This window comes from Heterocephalus glaber, unplaced genomic scaffold, assembly GCF_053883595.1.
Source record: "Heterocephalus glaber isolate CG9 unplaced genomic scaffold, H.glaber_assembly_v1.0 deba00001614, whole genome shotgun sequence".
Lineage (NCBI taxonomy): Eukaryota > Metazoa > Chordata > Mammalia > Rodentia > Bathyergidae > Heterocephalus > Heterocephalus glaber.
The window spans coordinates 650,899-672,789 of NW_028258385.1; the positions used below are offsets into that span (position 1 = coordinate 650,899).

Sequence of the window (21,891 nt, forward strand, 5' to 3'; positions counted from 1 at the left end):
CTTCTAAAAATACCACTTTTTCACAGGGTATGGTGGCACATGCTGGTAATCCAAACTACTAGGTAGGCTGAGACAGGAGGATCACAAGTTCATGGCCAGCCTGGACAATTTAACGAGACTCTGCCTGTCTCAAAACATAAATAAAAAGGTGTAGCTTAGTGGTAGAGGGATTATCTGGGTTCAGTCCCCAGAACTTCAAAACAGAACAAAACAAAACAAAACAAAACAAAACAAAACAGCTTATTTTAAGAGGTGAAAGGGACCCTAAGAGATTGTCAGCTTGTGACAGCACAGCAGAAGTACAAGGGTCCCTTCTGGTTCACAACACGGACAGGGCCAGACCCAGTCTCTCCAAGCCCTCCAAGCCCAGTCTGCAGGTCTGTGGCTCCTGCAGAGACTGCTGCCTGGTCTGCATCACAAAGTCTGGGTGTGACATTACTTCTGTCTGCCCATGAAGGAACAAGGGGAAGAACACACATTTGGAGAGCAGCTAGGAGTGGTATCGTGTGAATACGGAGTGTGATGTGAAACACAGACAAAGCTACCAGGCTGGGGATGTGGCTCAGCACAGAGCATGTGGTCATCACACTGAGGCCCTAAGTTTGATCCACAGCATAGGAAAGAAAACCCTCCCAAAAGGCCAGCTCCTACCTTTGGCACAGATGGTGACTCAGAGCATTCAACCCTTTGAGAATTCTCCAGCTCTGCAGAGCCATTTCATGCTCAGGTCTCCTCCCCATTCAAACATTTGCCAATGCACACTAAAGGTAACAGATACTTATCTGGATTTATTTGCAGTCTAATCTTTCTACACCAATTGCCCAGATAAGTATAGACCAAATATCTACAGGGTTCATTACATTTTGGCTGGCTGAATCTTTGATATCTATAGAATTTTATTTTTTGAGGGGGGAGGGAGGAGATGGGGTCTTGCTATGTTGCCTAGGCTGGATGTGAACTCTCCATCCTTCAGCCTCTGCTACCCAAGCAGCTGGGATTACAGGCATGTGTCACTACTCCCAGCTTCTGATACACATTTCTGATAATATCTTCTGAACTCTGTGCAGCACAGTTACAGGCTGCAGTGACTGTGTGGTTCTGTGGTAAGTAAGTAGAGGGACACCTTAGAAAGCCTGGGCTTCATTTTATAGTTTTAAAGCAGAATGGAGATAGGAGGGTTGAGAGTTCATCGGTGTGTGGGTCTCAGAGTCATTTGGTTGGTATGCCTCTGCTTTGCTGTTTATGAAACAGGAACTGAACGTGGATGTCATACAACATAATTGAAGTGCTCTGCACACTCCAGAGAAAGATAAAACCTTCTAAAGCCATGTCCCTATGTCCAAAGGGAAGGGAACCCACACATTCAGGGGTTCACCCACAGCACTCACCTGTAGCGCTCCTCCTGCAGGGTCTGCATTATTAAGGAGTAGTCCCTCTGGTAGTGCTCCTTGAGGGTCTCGAAGGACTCCTCCAGTCTGGCCTGGGTCTCACGGATCTCCTGGATCTCATGGAGCAGTGCGTCAAACCCCGAGCTCTGCATGTCGAGGGTGTTGGTCTTGGAGCTAGATGCCCCCACAGCTATGCCCCCCGTGGTACTGTTGGCCCCCACAGAGCCTGATGTGGCACTAGAGCAGTCTTCCTCACTACCATATTTTGGACTGGACTGAAAGTTTGAAATCACTCCCAAAACCTTGGCCCCATCCTCCACTTGGCCTTCCTCCAGAGAGTCCTTCAGGTTAGGGATGTTGTCTGCACTGCCAAATTTATTCCGAATCAGCGAGGCAATCTCCCTGGGCTTGGAGACCACGGCCCCTGCTGCCGAGTGGGTGGCCTGGGAGAAGCTGGAGAAGCCACCTTTGACACTGTCCACCACACCTTCGCTGAAGCCAGTCACCTTGGCTCCCACGTCCTTCAGGCCCTGGTGCATGTCCCTGAAGACATCCTTTGGCTGCCGGGGGATCCCATTCTGTTCCACCTCTCGGAGCTTCCGGTGGTAGTGTTCAAGCTTCTTCTGCAGCTGGAGGATGGTCTGGGCAGACTTCTGGTTCTTCTTCTCGAAGACCTGCTTGATTCGTGCAGCCTGCTGCTTGTCGGCACTGTTGGCGAGCTTCAAGTACTCAGCAACATTGTCATCCCGGGCTGTCTGTGCAATCTTGATCTGCTCTGTGAGCTTCAGGATCTTCTGCTGCAGGTGGGCGATGGCTGCCTTTGTGCGCTGAGGGTCAGGGATGCCATCCGCAGGCTCGGTATGGATGCTGCCATCAGCGCTGGAGGCCACTGCACTGGAAGCTTGGGCGAGGCTGCTTACTTCCAACCGCTCGAGCTAGCACAAAAGCAAGAGGGGGACATTACAAGGAGCCCAACGGGACTTATCTCCTGACTCAATGAGCTAGCATGCACTGGACATTTGCCTGCTCTCAACTCCCAGTGCAGACAGCTGACCTACAGGGACCCTCCTATCCTGAGCAGGCCGTCTCCACGTGAATCCTGTCCTAATATATGCACACTCTAAGCGACACAGATATGGTACATGAAAAAGATCTGCCAGAGACAGTCAACTGAAGGTAATCTTCACAGTATTTCTTTAAATGACAAAGCTCTCTAAGTAGGGTTAAAGCATGAACCGATTCACATTTTGTTCAGAAGCAAAATCTATGCAAGACAAAGCTACATTTGCTTTTCAATATAACTGGATGAAAACCACTTCAGTGTTCAGACATTAATCACTATTAATTCTGGTCCACGCTCACAGATTAGTCAGCAGAAAATGCTGGTAAGCACACGTATGGTCTAGTGCGGCAAGGCCCTGGGTTCCGGCTCCAGCTGCTCTAGTTTTCTCTCTTAGGTTCTCATATTGCCGTGAATATTAATTTACATATAATCAGTTGACTAAGACAATGTAGATACAGAAATCAAGTTCAACTATTAACCTGGGAAGATCAAAATGGATGATACTAGTGAAAAGATGGTTTAGGGGCTAGGATCAAGGTTTGGTTATATCTTTAAAATAAAAACAAACTTTCAATTAAGTATTATTTACAAATGATCAGATTTTAGATGTGATTTTTATTTCTGTACATAGTAACTATGAAGAAAGCCAGACTGTCTCTGGTCTGCTTTCTGTCCCCATATGTGCCCAACCTGGGCAGGACTCCAACTCAGAGTCATCCACACGCCTTCCAGAGGACAGTGGACAGAACCCAGGGCCTCAGCCTCCAGAGAAAACCAACCCACACAGCCACAGCAACACCACAAGCAGGAATGATGACCCAGTAACTCCTCTGGATTTTGGCAGGCACTGGTGTTAGGAAGGAGACACTGAAAAATGGAGTGGGAGCGGGGAGCAGAGTGAAGAAACACAGGGCAGCAGAGGTGAATGCCTCTTTTTGAGCTGCAAACAGTCCTTGGGGCAGTCCGTGTTCTGGGGTACACACTTGGCCCTAAAAGTGTGAGTTATCAGCTGAAAAGTGGTCACCCTACACAATCTCACCAGCTGTAAGATGGAGGTAACACTTCACTCAGGAGACTGCTATGAGGGTGGACTGTGTCCACAACCACAAAAGCTGTGACCACAGAAGAGGCTGTGAGCACTGGCTATTATTTTTGTACCATCTGAGTAGTTCTTTCCAAAAATTCAAATATTAAAAGATTCTGGAACAGACTCCCTCCTAAGACCTTTCACATTTCACACACAAACAAGGAAACTATAAAGCTGAACTGAAGGAACACTGTCCTTTGACACTACAGGACCATAGTGGTGAACCTATGGCACTAGTGCTGCAGCCAGCTGTAACTGTCCCTGCTTCAGAATGTCACCTTTCCAGACAGCAGGCTTAATTCACTGATTGGGATCTGGCCAGCTAACCTCTGTCTCTCACAACAAGCCTACGTAATCCACACTGCCACCCCAGTTTACACCTCACTCCGGCAGGCAGGACAAAGACATCTACTGATGGTGTCTCTCCTGACCATGTCCCAAGGGGCTGTCATTTCTGATAATCCTGTCTTCCTTCAGTGGCGACAGGAACCACGTGGCCACCAGTTCTGTTCTATCACTGTAACAAGCAGGTTACAGTGTTTTGCCTGCACTTTTGTTTCTTACTATTAAGAACTCGTTTGCCAGACTTAAATTACCTATTAACTGACATGAATTAATTGATGGGGATCAAGCCAGTACCTGAAAACAACGACCCCTCAGGGGGTGATGGAAGACATCCAGGGCCCAAACACCAGCGTGCAATACCACTGCCTGCTTCCCCTCAGGGTCCACCAGCAACCAGTAGAGAGGATGAGCACCCACAAGGTCCAAGACCCTAGGCTCAGACTGACTCCACCAGGCTCACCAGGCCACCCGTTTGCTTGAGTTGAGCCTGCGTTGCTTCTCCTATATGATACGGCTATTATCTTTCCATAAGATTTTTTTTCAAAAGATGCTAAACATGTCTAATCAGGGGCTAGGGGTGTGTAGTTCAGCTATAGAGTGTTTGCCTAGCAGGTGAGAGGCCTTGGGTTTGATTTCTGACACTGTCAAAGAATGCTACCACCCCAAAAGCAAAAAAAAAAAAAAAAAAAAAAAGTGTTAAATCAGATTATACCCAACAAACATAGTATTAAATAGAAATTACATGTCACTGTTTTGGATTAAACTCCCACATGGGGCCCCAAAAGATCACACTAAAAATCAAAACAGAGTCCACATCATTAACTTGCATCATCTGACCTTCAATCAGGATTAGAGGTCACAGACAAATCTCCCTACAGGCTAGTTTCAATTGGTGTGATCACCAAGTCCCTCTGCTTTAATGCTTATGCAACAAAACCAACCTAAGGTAACCTGATGTTACCCAGTTAGACTGTTTTCTATTGTTCTCTTTTCCTATCATGTCTTACAAGGAAAACAACTCTGAAATGACCCTTTACCTTTTGTTTCTGCTTTCTTCAGCTTTTTTCTTTTCAGTACTTGGGATTGAATCAGTAGGGCCTTCCCACTGACTTACATACCAGGACCTATTTTTATGTTTTATTTTGAGACAGAGTCTCTTTAAGCCACTAATTTGTCCAGGTGGGCTCAAACCTGTGATCCTCTTGCCTCAGTGTGCCACCATGCCCAGCTTCAGCCTTTTCTGTCTTTAAAACCTCCTCTGGGGCCAGGGATTTACCTCAGTGGTTTACCCGAGTTTGATTTCCAGTACCAAAAAACAACAACAACAAAAAACACCTCCTCTGCTTGGTTCACTGGGACAGTTATTTTATGAAATAAAATGATGTCCAATTCTAGAATGAGAAAGCCAATTAAGATTATTTGACTAAACTTTCAGTTTTGTCCTTCAACAATAGTATTCAAATTGGGCGTAGTGGTGGCCTGCCTGTAATCCCAGCACTGTGGGAGGCTGAGGCAAAGGAGACTGGAAGTTCCAGGTCAGCCTGTGCAATTCAGCACTTTAGTGAGGCCCTGTCTCAAAAATAAATAAATAAATAAATAAAATTAAAAAGACCTGGGGATGTCAGTCAGTGCAAAGGCTCTGGGTTCAATCCTCAGTACTGGGAATGAGGGGGTGCAAAAGTACTTGAAATTAACCTTCTGGCCAGGACAGTTAGGTTTGCTGCCCAAATACAACTACATATTTGTAATTAAAACATTACAAAATCCTGACTTCACATCATTATCTTCAAGGACAGTCCCATCTGGGCTCTCTTTAGCAGACTACACATTCTACATAATTAAATGCTGCCCTTCACTTTTGAGGAAATAAGGCAAACAGAGAAGGAAGTGAAAGGTGGGGAAGTCTTCATAATTAATCTGAAACAAATAGATGCCTGAGTATTTTTTTTTTCCCTGGGAGCTATTCTTTTCCAAGCAAGTTTATGGGAAGGATGTATGCTTGTTTCTGTGAGTCGATGCTAGGGCACCTGCCAACACTTTCACCTCATGCTCCGACCAAAATTGGAGCATGTGGGTCAGTTCCAGCACTCACAGGGTATCAGGTAGATAGTACGCATGTGTGATTTTGGTAGAGTGCCCCCATGAACAAATTTACAAACTGTAATCCCTAGAGATTTATAACCACCTTGGCCCTGAGAACCACTCAGCAATCTGGCATCTAATCAATAGGGAATGCGGATGTGCTCTGGCTGGTTTCACCAGCTGTTTGCCATTACATCACATGATGTCACTATCTGGGCACTGCAAATGGAGAGGGATCTCAAGGAAAGGGGATTAGAAGAAAATGAAAATGGGCTCAGCTCCACTACCCCACAGCCATCCTGCTCTTCTCTAAGTATTCTACCTCTCTGTTCTGGAGCTAAAGTCAATATTCTGCTTAAAAGGTATTTTTAAAAATTATCACAAAAAATTCCCCCACTTAAAAAGAAAACAAGAACACACACACACACACACACAAAGAAAAGAAGAGAAAGAGAACGTTTCCCTGACTTCAATAATCTTATGCAGACTAGAGGTTTTTCACAAGTTCCAGGAACCACTTTCCAGAGTTTTCTGGGTATTTGGTGCAGAGCAACCTCAGCTGCACTGAGATGCATCTGAGCCACCCCAGAGGGAAGAGGGAAGCCAAGCTGCAGCCTTCTGAACCCTGCTTGCACCTATTTTATCAATGTTCTGGATAAAGTTTGCTTAGAAAAAGAAAAGACAAAGGTGACTTATTAATTTTTTAAAATTTAAAAATCATTAATACATAAATACTGTAGTATGCATGACAGTAATTGTGGTCAGAGCTACTTCAGGGCCCTTTCTACCACTGGCACTCTTCAGGTCCATTTTCCATAGAGAATAGAGTTTAATAGTCATTTTCTGCTGACATGCAAGGTGGAGGAGAGGGCATGCTCCAGTCTCGAGATGTGAATTCTTGGCTGGTTTGCCTGCAAGTTTTTGTGATGGTTTCTTTTCTTTCTTTTTTTTTCATGATGGTTTTTATCCAGGTGCCCCCCACACATGCATAGGCAGGGCTTTCGGAAGGTGACCAAGTCTTGGGGGCAATATAGCTGATTTGCTGTGAGGAGGCAGAGTCTGGCTGGAAGAGGCAGTCACTGGTCCCCAGACTTGACCTGGAAGGGTACATACCCTGTCTGTTCCCCCCTTCTCTTAGTGCTTCCTGGCCTCTCTAATGTGAGAAGCCTTCCTCTGCCAGATTCTTCCATCATGCCCTTGTGCCTTGGGGCCAGCTGGCTGCAGACTAAAAACATGAGCCAAAACATACCCCTCTTATAAGGGGAGGATGCTGGGTACTTTTTCCCAGTGAGGAGGAAGCAACTAAGACAGTTTTATAGTTGAAGATCCTACACGTGTCTGAGCAAAATGACACAGCAACAGTTTCCCTGATGGCCTAGGAATGGAAGGAATCTTCCCCTTGAATCCCTATATGCAAGGGAACAGCTGTAGTCTGGCTCTGCTGATGGCCTGCTGTCTCACTCCTCACTCAGGGAATGTTCTCCTCCACATCAGCCTTCAACACTCAGCTTAGTGTACCTCCTCCAGGAAGTCTTCCTGACAACCTCCTTCTCTTGCAAATATCACAAGCCTTCCTTTACATTCCTGTATCCCTGCACACATCTCTATCACCAGGCTCGTCATATTATACTGAAATGACTGGTCCCCTCCCCCACTGACTTGCATTTCTGAGGGCAGGATCCTGTCATGCACCTGTAGATGCCATGACACTAACACAACGCCTCATACAAAGAACACCCAGTAAATGTTTACCAAGCTGCTTGCCACAATCTCCTCACAGAGGCTGTGTCTGCATTACTACAAATGGAACAAACTCCAGAGCTTCTGAAGGGAAGAAATTTCCCAGCTGATTCTTCCTTCCAAGGCTGCTGAGGAAAAATCACTGACTGGGTTGATGTAAAAGTTGAGACTATTAAGATCCTAGTTGCCTAACTGTCCAAGTGTACCTGCTAAACAGCCATGTCAGGACCTAGGGCTGGTGCTGGGAATGAGTCTCTGATGTGTATGGAACAGACATCGTTAGGGATTAGCACTGCCAGGTGTGCTCCAGAGCCTACTGTTTATAGAGTTAATTGAGCCACACTAGCCTGGCCAGATGGTTTAATCCTGGGTTTTTTTGGTACGGGGGGATTGAACTCAAGACCTTGAGCTCGCAAGGCAGGTGTGGTGCCACTGAGCTACATTCCTGGCCTGGTTTAATCCTGTTTTAACCAAACTTTACTGAATGCACCTGTGTACAGGACTGATGCTACACACTGGACACTGGGTACACAAACTATGCACAGTTCCGATGAACCAGCAACCTGGTAGTCATGACATAAATAGGAGAATTAGGGTGGCTTGGTATGGGTGCTATTTCCTATGACTCAGCTGGGAAGGAACCTAGGAGGTCTTCTGGTTTATACAGTTTATTTTATAGATGACTAACAGGCTTAAGAGAAAGGTCACTCCTTGACAACTAAAGAAAAAGTAGGTAACACATACTGAAGATACAGAGAGGTGAACTGTTCAGCCTCACAAGAAAAGGGGATGGGGTGGTGGGGTGGCTTCAAATACCAGCTCATCAGTCATGTGCCACCAGGAACATCCAAGCAGAAGCACACCAGCATGTTAGGAATGTCACACAAAGGGCTGGGTATGTTGGCACATGCGGGTAGTCTCGGCTACTTAGACTGAGACAGGAGGACTGCAAATTCAAGGCCCTGGTGAGCAACTTAATAAATAAAATTAAAAAGTAAAAAGGGCTAGGGAGGGGCAGGGATTTAGCTCAGTGGTTTCACTGCCTGCTGCGCAAGCACAAGAACCAGAGTTTGATCCCCGGTACCAAAAAAAAAAGCTAGGGATGTACCCCAGTGGGAGAAAGCTTGCCTAGTGTAAGTGAGGGCCTGGGTTCAATGATTTTCTGGAGCTGAGGGTAGAGTACATGTTTAGCACACACAAAGCCCTGTCCAATCACTAGCACCAAAATCAATCAATCAATCAATCGATTTTCTGAGCATGTGCTGATTATAAAGAGGATGACACAGAAACGGCTTTCCCTGCTAAGAATGTAAAGATACATATAAAATGCAAGTGCAGATAAGTCAATCTGATTTTAAGAACTGCCACCAATAAATTCCCCTTTATAAGTTAATTCCTACTACAAATACAATAATACTTTTATGACACGAGTCTCCCTAAAACAAAAGATTTCCCTGCCCTAGCTTAATAGTATTTATTTCAAGCAATTTTGATAAAACGAACTTCTAAAACAATGAGAAATCTGAAAAGCCCACTGGGATCTGTGATCCTGGCCCTCCTTGAGCTGGCTGTTGAGACTCATAAGGTGTGAGGACACTGGCCAAATCACCCCCCGCCCACCAATCCCATTCAGGGCCCAAGTAAGCATCTTGCCCATAAAACCATCTAAAGGTGTCTAAAGGCTTTCTCCTATACCCCAAAGCCTCCTCAACATGGGTAACTTGGGTGTCTATCAGACACTACACATTTCTGTCCTGATTGCTTTAAACCTGCTCCTCCTGTCCTCTGCACTCTCAGGAGGCAGCTACACCACCGACCCACTTAACTCAGATCCAAACCCTTGCTGTCATCTACCCTAATCCAGTAAAACACCACTAATCATTGTGGCAGCTAACACACAGAGTGGTGTACTTCTGACGAGTACTAAGCACTGTTTGAAACCCTTTGCATGGTCAGCCAATTAATACTTTCAAAAACACTATTAGATGGGAATCATTTACCCCATTTTAGCTAAGAAAATCCAAGCATAGGAAATTTAAGATGTCCAGGGCCCGAGGATGCAGCTCATTGGTACAGTGCCTGCCTGGCTGGCAACTGTGAGGCCATGAGTTCAATTCCCCATTCAAAAAAAAAAGTTCGAGAACTTAAGATGTCGAAGATCACAGAGTTAAGAGGTGGCAGGGCCAATGTTTGAACTCCATCTGACTGCAGGCTATCGAGACGCTCCCTATGTACACTACATTGCTTAGCAAATGTCTGGGAGCTACTTGGTAAAGAGGTGCAGAACGGACCTCTGATCACAGAATTTCCACTGCTGCTTCCCTGGCCCAGGCCACTACAGCTTTCACCTGGATTATGCCAAGAGTCTCCTATTATTGCAATATTATAATATTTTTTTATGATCAATTCTCTGCAGAGTAGCCAGAGTAGTCTGTTTTAAATTAAGTCAGATTGTAACCCTCTTTTACACCTTAACTTTCAGTGGCTCTATTTGCCAGAGTAAAAGCCAGTCATGAGATGGCCTGAGGACTGGGGATTTAGCTCAGAGGCACTGCGTCTGCCTCGCAAGCACAAGGTCCTGAGTTCAATCCCCAGCACCAAAAAAAAAAAAAAAAAAAACAAGAATCAAATGAGATGGCTTGAGTGACACCCACATCATATCCCATTACCACCTGGCCAACTCCATAGTCACTGACCACAATATTGGCCTACTGTTCTGGCCTGCAAGTGTCCTCCAGCACTCCTTTCAGTGGGAGTGCTCTTCCTTCACATACTCCTGTGACTTGCTCCACCTGTCCTTCAGTCTTTGCTTCAACAGCACCTTGGTAGCAAAATCCCCTATGGCTGCCCTACTAAAACTGCAACGTTCTCTTCCACTGTGAACTCCCCGTTCTCCTTCCTAACTTCATCTGTGTACGGAGAACTTTTTTAAAACTTTATAATAAAAAAACTGGAATGTAAGATTCATGAAGGTAGGGGTGTTTATGTTTTGTCCACTTTTGCTTCTCCAACAACTAAAATGATGCATACTGCTTCACAGCTGCTAGAATATTTGTGGGTGACTGACTCCCTAATACTCTCTCCAGCATAATTCCCAACCATCCCAGGCTCTTTCCATGGATGCCCTTCTGCTCTTCCCCTGGCAAGGTTGAAGCTGAACATCTCTAAGTGTGTCCTTTCCTTCCCTCTCCTTCAAAAATACTTCATTTTCAACCTTCCAGTAACTTCGGATACAATCTCCTTCTTGATCTTTTCCCCATCTCTCTGAAGTTATTAGGCAGCTCCCAAGTCCTGCCAATTTTACTTTTATAGACATTAAATGGCAATTCTTTTCATGACAACAATCTACAATCTCTTTAACCATAGATAATTCCACAGCCAGAGTATAATCCCAACAGCTGCTTTCCCCCAATCCACCTTGTACCTCACTGTTCTGTGACTACATCAAGGGCAAATTTCTCATCTTTTTCTAACTACTTTTCTTTTTTTTTTTTGGTACCGGGGATCGAACTCAGGACTTTGTGCTTTTGAGGTAGGTGGCAGAACCACTGAGCTAAATCCCCAGCCCTTTCTAACTACTTTTCCCTCGTATCTCTAGCACACAAATGTTAAACATCTGCTAAGTGAATGGTTAGATTCATTACACTTCCTCAAATATTATTGTAAATGGTAGCTTTCCAGTTCTACCTTTGCTTTTCAGAGACTATCAACAACTTTTTAATGCTTTTTATTTTATTCTTTACTGTGTGGGGGCCTCACACATGCTAGGCAAGGACTCTACCACTCAGGTACATACTCAGCTCTTTTATTTCCAAAGAGGGTATCACTAAATTGCTAAGGTTGGCCTTGAACTTGCAATCCTTCTGCTTCAGCTTCCCAAGGTCTGAGATTACAACAGGTGTTTGCTACCACACCTGGTCCTCTGTCTCTCAGTATGAAGAGTACTTCCCTTGCAGGGTCAAATGATACATGTATTCTTTAGAATATGCTTGAAATCTGAAAGGTCCCCAAAGTACACTAACATTAAATTTTTTTAAAGCACCATGTAGGTTTTAACAAATATTTCTCTGAAGAACTCTATGTGGTATTAGGCCAAAGCTTTGCAGCAAGAGTAACACAAAATTTCCTCAAGTACTCTGAGACATTTTGAGACTGGTACAGACAGCAAATCTTTACCTAACAAAACACAGTAAAAGCCCCCCCACACAGTACAGCTTTGTCTACTGGAAACATGGCCAATGACTAGAAGAGTATTTCATTTAATTCCTTCTCAATATTGAAATATTCCCAATATTTCTTCCTACACTGCTTGTTATCAGTTGCTGAAAAAAACTAATTTAACTAGATAAAGAGCACAGGTACTTTCCAAGTTAAAAAGACCAAATTCGCAAAACCTAGTAACCTCACTGAATTTAAAAATTTTCAAAAATGATGCCATTTCCTTTTTGGAAAGGAAATACATTAGATTGTTACTTTTATGCTCTAACGATCTGAGAATTCTTTTAAATGTAATGCTGGTAGAGGGATAACCTTGGTGGAATTCCCCATTTCTCAGCATGAAAAGAAAAAAACAAAACCGCATGCCCCACAGTGAGCTGTGCCTCCTGACCCTAGAAGTGGCTCTCGGCTGGTATCCCTCACTATGGGTCCTGTCCTTTGTGTGGCCCAAGTGTGGCTCTGTCCTCTGAATGCAAGCTATACCCCTCCCTCTCTGTCCCTTGCAACTCAGATGCTTAGATCAAAACCCTGGTCATTACTAAGAAATGTGGCCCACTCTTCCTACTATCAGTCTGCATAAGAAGGCAGCTGTCTGCCCAACCTGAGAGGGGTAACCCGAGGTGAAGCCTCCAGGCACTCTCGAGTCACCCCCAGCAGGGAGAGGGAGGAGAGCTCCAGGCAGGCTGCAGGTAGGTGCTACTGCATGTTGGTGCCCAGCCCCATTTACTGTACAACCCCGGGAGACCAGCACATTTTCTGTGTGAGAAAACTGCCTGAGAGGCAAATGCAGGCCTTTCTTCAAACCTGGAGCTCTATGTTCTATTGCACACCCACGCTAAGTCTTCAAGAGATTGTAGTTTTACAGTTTTAGGTTACTTGATTACCTACAATCGAATAAAAATTATTTTGAGATAAACAGTGGGGATCGATCACTCTTGCACTGCTTATAAAATTTTGTCAACAGATCAAGTTTCCGTGCCATTAAAGAATAAATATTGGCAAGGGTACCCCAGGCTATTTTCTTAGATCCTGCACTTAATTTTGAGATGTTAAATATCACAACAGGTCAAGTTTATGGGCAACAGAACTAGACCCTGTCTCAATTAAACAACCAACCAAACAAAAATTATAGGAGACTACTGTTTTATTTTTTAAATCTCAAGTTTTTCCTTTTTATTTTTAGTATATGAGACCACTGTTTTAAACTAAACTCTTGAATTAGATCTCAACACAGATGCTAAAAATCAAAACGGAGTCACTCATGCTAAAAAGTTCCATGTCACCACACTGATACTAAGATGTTTTGCTGACCTTTCTAGAAATCAGGATCAGAATGGTAACAGCTTCATTTCCCAAACAAGCCAGTTTCAACTGGCATGATAATCAAGTTTCTTTTGCCTTAAAAAATTTTTTTTTGGTGGTACTAGGGATTGAGCCCAGGGCCTTTGCTACATTCCCAGCCCTTTAAATTTTTTTAAATTCTGAGAGAGGGTTTCACTAAATTGCTAAATTGCCGAGATTAGGCTTGAAACTTCTAACCCTGCTGCCTCAGCCTCTCATAGTGCTGGGATTACAGGTGTGCACAATGCCTGCTTTTTTGGCTTAATTCATACAAAGAAAAGGTAATCTGAAGTGATCAGAAGTAACCCTTTTTTTTGAGAGAGGGTCTTACTATGTAGTCCAGGCTGGCTTTGTGATTGTCCTGCCTCAGCTTCCTGAGTGCTGGGATTACAGGTATGTGCCACCACACCAAGCAAGACAAGTAACACTGAAATGACCAATCTACTTTGTTGTTGTTCTGCTTTCTTCAGCTTTTTCTGTCTTAAAACCACTTTCTTCTGCTTGGCTCACTGGCACATTTATTCTATTACATGGAATGAAGTGCTGTCTAATTCTAGAATGAAAAACAAAGCCATTAAGATCTTTAAACAGTTGTCATATTATCCTTTGACAGAGAACACAGTTGCTTTTCTGTATAGTGGGATAAAGCAAATACACCTGTAATGTTGTGAACGCCTCCTGTTTTTTATCTCCAATGTCTTAAGGAGTCATCAGATTTTAAGAACACAGAAATGTTAAATTGTATTTTTTGCCTGTACCTCATTCATCTGCAATATGATGTTCAGATTTTTCCCAATTAAGATCGATGACAAAGTACAATCTCTAAGCCAACTTTCACAAATGGAACATAGAGGATATACTCCAGTTTGCTATTCATTTATTTTTTTATTTTTTTCCCCATTAAGTTTATTGTTACATTTTAGGTATAAAATACAGTTCATTCATCATTGGGATCTTGTACCTTTACATGAGTATGTTGGTTCTTTTTCTTTTTTTCCCCTTCCCTTGCCCTCCCTTCACCCCCTCCTCCCTTCCCTATTTGCAAAGACTTTGTTTCCATTTTTTTCCTCTTCTCATATTTTTTCCTTTCCCTTTTTTCCCTTCCCCTACCCCTCCCAATTACCCTGCTCTTTTAGACCTTTTCTTCCTGTTACACAGTATCAGTTATACATTTTTAAAATTACAATATTAAGATCTAGGAGACATTACCACAGATTTTACAGAATTTAAAAGGATATAGAAAGCATATTACAAAAATCTTTTTTGAAATAAATTTGACAACTTCTAAGAAGTAACTTGGAAGACAAATTAATGAAAATAACTCTGGAGGAAATATAAAATTTGATGCTATTCATTTACTTATTTATTGTGCTGGGAATTGAACCCAAGGCTTTACACACCCTAAACATGTGTTCTACCACCTAGGGTGGGGCACCCTTAACCGCATCACGTCCTTAATCCTTGCATCACATGCTTAATCCCAACATCACACACTTAATCCCAGCATCACACAATCTCAGCCTTGCACAGTTAATTCCAGTATCACACACCCTAGATCCAGCCACTTCCAAAAAGCCCCACATATAATACATGAGGCTTTGGGGGACATCTGGACACAGTCCAAGCCAAACAGTGGTGATGGAAACCAGGAGGTAGAGACTTGCTGGAGGGAGGAGGTCACTGGGGTGTGCAGTCAGGGTGTATACCAGTCATCCCCAGTCCCTTCCTCTCTGTGTCCTGGCTGCCTCCAGAGGTCAGGGCTGCTCTGTCACATGCTCCCACCACTGCACCCCAAAGCCATGGGACCAGAGACTAGGGCCTGAACCCTCTGGAAGAGTGAGTTAAACACACCTTTCTTCTTTATGGGACTTCTCTCAGGAATTCTGGCATTGTGATCGTTAACACAACACGATCTAATTGTGAAACACAGAAATTATTGACTGAATATGCATTCCAGTAAGTCCTGTAAGATATGACTATAGATATGAAGGCAATGCAGTCCTTGAATACAAGAAGAGCTATATATTCAAAAGAAGGGAAAGAGGGCGGGCGATTTAGCTCAGTGGGCCTGCCTGAGTTCAATCCCTGCACCAAAAAAAAAAAAAAAAAGGGAAAGAGAACAGAGAAGTCTTCTTGGAGGTGGTGACCGCATGAGCCTTGAAGGAAGATGTTCCGAATAGAAAAAGAAGTGGAAGTGAGGAAAGCCAGAATGAGCCAGGGTCCAGAAGAAGGAATGTAACCTTCAAGATAAAGTCATGGTTCCCAAGTCTGTGAGAGTACAGCACAGGAGAAGGCTGTGGCAGGCTGAGCTGCAGCCATGGGCTGGAACTACTGCTCTAGACTCTGTCTCTGTATGGCTATCGCTCAAGGTTTCTCAATGACAAGAGGAGTATAATCTCTTATGGAACCTAGACTTGGAGACCCAGAAGGATACTTGATTATATCAAAGTACACATCCCGGACCAATCAACAGAATTCACTCCTAGACCTGATCTTCTCACAGTGTGCTTTCCTTCAAGACAAGCAGCATGACCCAGGAAGTTCCACAAGCCAGAACCAAACCCAACCAAAGTTCAGAAACCACCCTGGACATCTGTATCCCAGCTACAGCCAATCCAAAGCTATTCTACCAGTTTACTTTCTGAATTCATCATAATACACAAGATTCTCTGTCAATCTCTACAGTCTGCGCCACTTTAACCCAAACTCTCACTCTCTTTCCTGGACTACACATCCTGACTATCTACCTGCATTTTACTCTCTCAAGCTGAAGAAATTAAAAAAAAAAATTCTAAATCACTCAATGCTTAAAATTTTTAGTAGCTTCCTGTAACTTTTACAATAAAGGGCAAGAATCAGACATAGTTTATGAAGGCCTCCATGGATCTAACTTCTCTCTAGAGCTGCATCTTCACACTTCTCCTTCCTTCCCTCACAAGAGCCACAATGGCTCTATTTGACCCTGTTGCTAGTCCAGTCTTCTCACTACAGTGCACACTGCATTATTCGCTGCCTGTCTAGGCCATTTTGCTAGGTGCTGGGTATACACTTATGAACAAAACAAAGTCTCTGCCTTCACCAGGCTTGCAGCTGAGTGGCAAAAAGTGGTCAATATTCGAAAGTGCAAATTCTCGAGTATGATCCCCGGTATCGGGAAAAAAAAAAAAAAGTGATCAATAACCAAACAATCTATTTTGTGAAATTACTATGAAGGAAAAGAACAGAGGGTTCTAAGAAGAGAAATAGGGTAAGGGAGGTCACAGAAGGCCTCTTTTAATAGAGGTCTTTGAATTGAGCCCTCAATGATAGAAAAGGAAGTTGTTACTTTAACCAGGCCATAAAAAAGGAAAAGCATTATTTCTATAGAAGAGAATTTGGTATTTGAGCATAGTTAAGATGAAAAGTGAGTTAAAGAATGAGGCACTTCAAAAGGAGAAAAAGAAAAAAGGTTCATTTATTCACTGCTTCTTAAACTGCCTTGGTAAAAGGTCAGCCCTTGTTACTCAGAAGCCTTTTGGGAGGAGCTAAGGGATGCTGAAAGTAAACACTAGGGCCAGGGATCCCTGGCTCTACCACTGCTTATATAAGCAGTGAGTCAGCAGGAAGTCAGGTGTCAATGGATCTCGTCTGTGCCCACTCCAAGCCACTAAGAAATCTGCCTCTTCCTACTAGGGAGAAGAGGCCCAAGACAAGACCTGAGGCAGGCTAACAAAACAGGCACACACCTTCCAGCAATATGCACCACACTAGGATGAGGAAAAGTACATCTTTTTTTTTTTTGGTACTGGGGATTGAACTCAGGACCTTGAGCTTGTGAGGCAGGCAGTGGAACCACTGAGCTAAATCCCCGGCCCGGAAAAGTCAATCTTTATGCATATAAAAAAGCAGCAGGATCCAATTTAAAGTAGATTATAGAGGCAGGTGATTCTGGTAGTATTTCACAGATCTATTAAAAGCCATTTCTTTAACTTGTAATACAATGCTCACCAAAGAGTGAGCTCCAATGCTCCAAAATTAAGACTACCAAATCTGCTAAAAGAGAAACCTAGATTTCAAAGAGAAAATGCCCTTATCTTTTTTGGAGTTCATAAATATTCAGGGGTACTTTCTATAACTATCTTTTCTCTACTGAAGGCAACAATGTGGTACCCAGCAACAGAAAAGGCTTTATAATGCCAGAATTGGGTCTGGCAAAGAAAAACGTACAGAGAACCTAAAAGAGATTCAATTATAGTAGAGGACAAGTAGGAAGAGCATTTACAACCACTTGATATGGAACAGCAGTGACAAAGAGCCTGAGACAGACACCCACCCCCGCACAGCTCTGAAAATAGCAGACTCCTTACTGCCTCCCTACCTCCACACAATGTCCTCAGCCCTGCTGCTCCAGCAGCAGCAGCCAAGAGGAGGAGGAAGCCTCATTTTTTCCTTCTCCACTTCAGGCCAGAGTAAAGCTGGATAAGAAGGATAATTATGCCTATGCAAAGAAGGAAGAAGAGACCTAATTAAGAGTCAGCATTCCTTGCTGTAAAAACCCCTAGCCTCTGCCTGCGCTGGGCCACCTGAGAAAAACCTGGTGATTGTCTGAAGGTCACAACCCAAGCACCAGAAATGATGTTTGCCGGCCTGCTCTGTTGGCTATCCTTTCCCATCACACATGACTCTGCAAAATGTGTTGCTCATCACTGAGATGCAATTCTATGTAGAAGACACAGGAAAGTTAAAAGAGAAAAAATATCATAACACATTTATCTTACCAAAACCCCCTGTCAGGCAAGCTGTTGACTGTGCTGGCCTCACAGCTCATCCTTTATCTGTGTGCTGCAGAGCAAGCTTGGGTCATGCAAACAGATCACTCGACTACAAGCTCTTTCCATCTGTTTCCACTTCCAAACTGCAGAGGAGCTGTGGCAGGCTGTCGCTGCTGCACATACCGGATTTCCGAGAATACCACCGTAAATGAGGGCAGCTACCACTGGGAACGCCCTTCCTCACCAAGAGCCACCGGCAGCCACGCTTCTAGTGGATCCCTGGCTTCTCACCTTCACAGTCTCCGAGAGGGGCCTTTCCCAGAAAAGGCAGGTGCAGCCGCACCACACCAACATCCCGCAGAGCCATCCTTTGCAGCACCTGCTTCATCCAGGGGACAGTTCCGGTTCTGTCTCCAGCATCAATTTGTGGAGCTTTTATATCTGAGTGCCTGGGAGGACTGTGCTGAATAGACAGAAAGCTTCTGCAAAACAAGCATCTGTGCCTGTGTGTATGTGTGTGTGTGTGCGGGTGCGCGTGCACAAGTGCGTGCGCTAGTGCCTGGTGCTGCTGATGCAAATGAATAGTTTGGCTCGGAGAATAGAGATCACAGGCTGTATGTGCCTCTCTGCTTTAGCTGTGAGAGTCTTTTACAAAAGACAAAAGCTTCCAACTGGTTGGACTTAAAGCCACAGGGCATTAATTCAACATTCACATTTGTCTTCTATTTAAATTAGATAAAGTTGAAAGAGGAGCTTAAAGATTAAATATATTCTCAATAAAATAGTACAGTTTAGGTAGCTTGGTTCAATAAATACAAAGAAAAAGAAATCTACCTATGTGTTGATAAAGAAACAGATGATTGCTAGAACAGATTTCCATATCTTCCTTAGTTTCTTTTCTTTTCATCTGAGGTTCATAAAACTATATAAATTTGAGCAATAAGAAAATTGAGCAAGAAACAGAAAACTGAGGAGGAGGCTCTAAAATCTAACTCAATACCCAAGGAAAAAAAATGTTCTGCATCAAGAACACTGCAACTGAGTATCAGGTGACATCACAAGCAGACACTGCATCAGCACACACTGTTCATCAAGTGCCTACAGCACCACCCAGAACAATCTGACACCTCAGGGAAACTGTTCCTGTCCCAGGCCAGGGATTTAGCTCAGTGGTACCACGCCTGACTTGCAAGCGCAAGGTCCTGAGTTCAATCCCCAGTACCAAAAAAAAAAAGAAAGAAAGAAACTGCTCCTGCCCCAAGAGAGTCACTGTGGATCTGGGCAAGCTATAGGTCTGAACTTACTTTCCTTATTTGTTAAAAGCAGTTGGGAAGGCCGGGGATTTAGCTCAGTGGTTTTCACTGCCTGCTGCACAAGCGCAAGGACCTGAGTTCGATCCCCGATACCAAAAAAAAAAAAAAAACAGTTGGGAAAGGTACATAGGAGTTCTAATGATTATAAAATACAGCATATATAAAGCATTATTCCTAGGAATGTTTCTCTGAGGCTAATATTAGAAAGGAATCAGACGGGGCCCGGGATTTAGCTCAGTGGTTCCGGCGCCTGCCTCGAAAGCGGAAGGACCCAAGTTCAATCCCCGGTACCAAAAAAAAAACCCAGAAAGGAATCAGACAGGAAGACAATTTAGTGGAGTGCATCTTTTTATGAGCTTAGGCCTGTGGTAACTTCGGTACTGCTGGTCCACACGGGCCTAGGAGCTCAGGGCAGCACAGTGGCAAGGGGGCAAGGTCTTCCTTCGATAACCAGTGCCACAGCTTCCAGCATTCTTTCCCTTACACCACAGGAGGCCCTCCGAACGGGGGCCAGAGCACCTTGAGTGATCAGATTCTAGGTTGGAACCATGGTCCTGGAAAACCCCTCTTCCATCTCTACAGATGTTTCAAAAAATCAAACAAACCAACTTGTACCACTAGCATCAACACCAGCTATTTGTTTACTTAACTGTGTTTATTAGCATTCTCAATCTCTCTTTTTTTTCCCTTTTTCTTATTTGGTGCTGGGATTGAACCTAGGCTTCACAAAGGCTAAGGCCCTCCTCTGCGCAGAGCCACACGTCTAGCCTTGCACTTTCAGTATCTTCTGCTAAGACCATCACGTTCAGTGTAGAAAAATTTGAAAGTGCAAGTGGGCATAAAAGAAAACAAAAATTACCTGTAATCTCACCACTCACACAAGGCCAACAAACCACTGTTACTGTGATTTTTATTTGTTTGGTTTTAAAAAAATGCACAAGTATTTTCTGTTATTCAAATCAATATTTCTCATGACTTCCATTTGAAAAGTTCCATAAGAGAAGCTGTATTTTTTCCTTCCTTCTTAATAATCACTTTGTGTATCCTTATACCTAACACATCTGATGTGGGCTTTTAAACAGGAACTGACCTTGTGTATTGTGTTTAGCCTAATACAAAATTTAGTAAGTACACATTTTGTTCACAGTGATACAACTGAATGTTGGAGGCTGTCTTTTCCTTTGAGTAGGTACAATATTGACCTTTTGTTAGGCTAACACCTATACAATTCCATAATTACAGGTAAACTGCTCCTCCTCCTAACCATTTCCAGTGCTCCTTCTCTTCCTGGATACATGCTGCAGAGTTTCCCACACCCCTTACAGTTAGGGCCAGGGCCACGAGGTTAATTCTGACCACTGCGTTGTGAAGGAAGGGAAGTGTCACTTAGGTCAGCACCTTTGAAGGTGAATGGGAGGCTCTCTGATCCTCCCTCCTTACCACTGAGATCTCTGAGCGTGTGTTGAGATGGGTGCCGTAGCCCAAAACCACCTTGGCTGGCTGAGCCAACATAACGAAGGTAGTCACCCCTCCTCATAGTACTAAAGCAGACCTTGTGTAAGAAATGTTCACTGTAGATTTTTATGAAAGTCATTGTCTTAATCTTTTAAAACAATGTCCTTTAACAGTTCTAGGGGTTCTAGGAGTTACTGGTGGATCTGACAGACCAAAGCAAAGTGCTCTCCAGAGCAGCACCTTCTCTGGCTGCCTAAGCCTGGGTACATTTCTTCTTGGCCATCAAGGTAAATGGCACTTTAATTTTGCTGCCTTCCTGGTTCACTAAGACTAATTCTCTTGCTGATTCTGTTTTTGTTTCTGCTTTATGTACAGTTGATAAATTATTCCCCACTGATAGGAGCACTGCGAATTTTGTTTTATGGTTTGTTCACTTGATGGTCTCTGTAGAAAAGTGACACCTATCTAGTCTCTGTTGGATGAGAAACCAAGGGATGAGTCTGTGTGTCAGACTTCTTTTTTGTCAGTCTATCTAATTGTGTTGAGAGCAATTCAATTAAGAATCCCCCCACTCCCTAGTCCTTGGGATGGAACCCAAGGCCTTGCACATGCTAGGCAAGTGCTCTCCCACTGAGCTGCACCCTTGGCCCCAACTAACAACTCTGTATGGACTGTGAAGAATAGCTCTCTGAGATCCTAGACTGGTGGGATTTTTGGATTTTGTGTTTAGTTTTTTTTTTTTTTTGGTACCAGGGATCGAACTCTGGTCCTTCTGCTTGCGAGGCAGACAGTGGAACCACTGAGCTAAATCCCCGGCCCTTGTGTTTACTTTTGATTTGTGGCTGAAAAATTATAGAACTGAAGCCCTGGGTTTCCATGCGTCTGTACCAGTAATTTGGAAAGACCTAGATCTTTCATTTTGTAAGTGTGAAATGTTTTCCTATCTTTATAGAGTATTAGTAAATATAATGTCTCATAAAGCAGTTCTTATTTTCTCAGCACTAAATAAAAACTTTTATGTCAAATATTTCTCAAACACCAAAAAGTGAGCATCTAATATTTAAACACATCAGATAAAGGAAAAATAAACACTTCATTGTTCAAAAAC

The 21,891-nt window shown here is 43.6% G+C and overlaps 1 protein-coding gene across 7 annotated transcripts in view; it reads right to left on the reverse strand.

The window, feature by feature from the left end:
- Tmcc1 (transmembrane and coiled-coil domain family 1) overlaps positions 1 to 21,891 on the reverse strand; it is a 154,112-nt gene that overhangs the window by 20,515 nt on the left and 111,706 nt on the right. For 5 of the 7 annotated variants that reach the window (XM_087196811.1, XM_087196810.1, XM_004870463.4 and 2 more), the window contains one exon: positions 1,389 to 2,323. In XM_087196811.1, the coding sequence (XP_087052937.1) occupies positions 1,389 to 2,323 (935 nt within the window). The other 2 variants (XM_004870462.3, XM_087196813.1) reach the window with 2 other exon arrangements.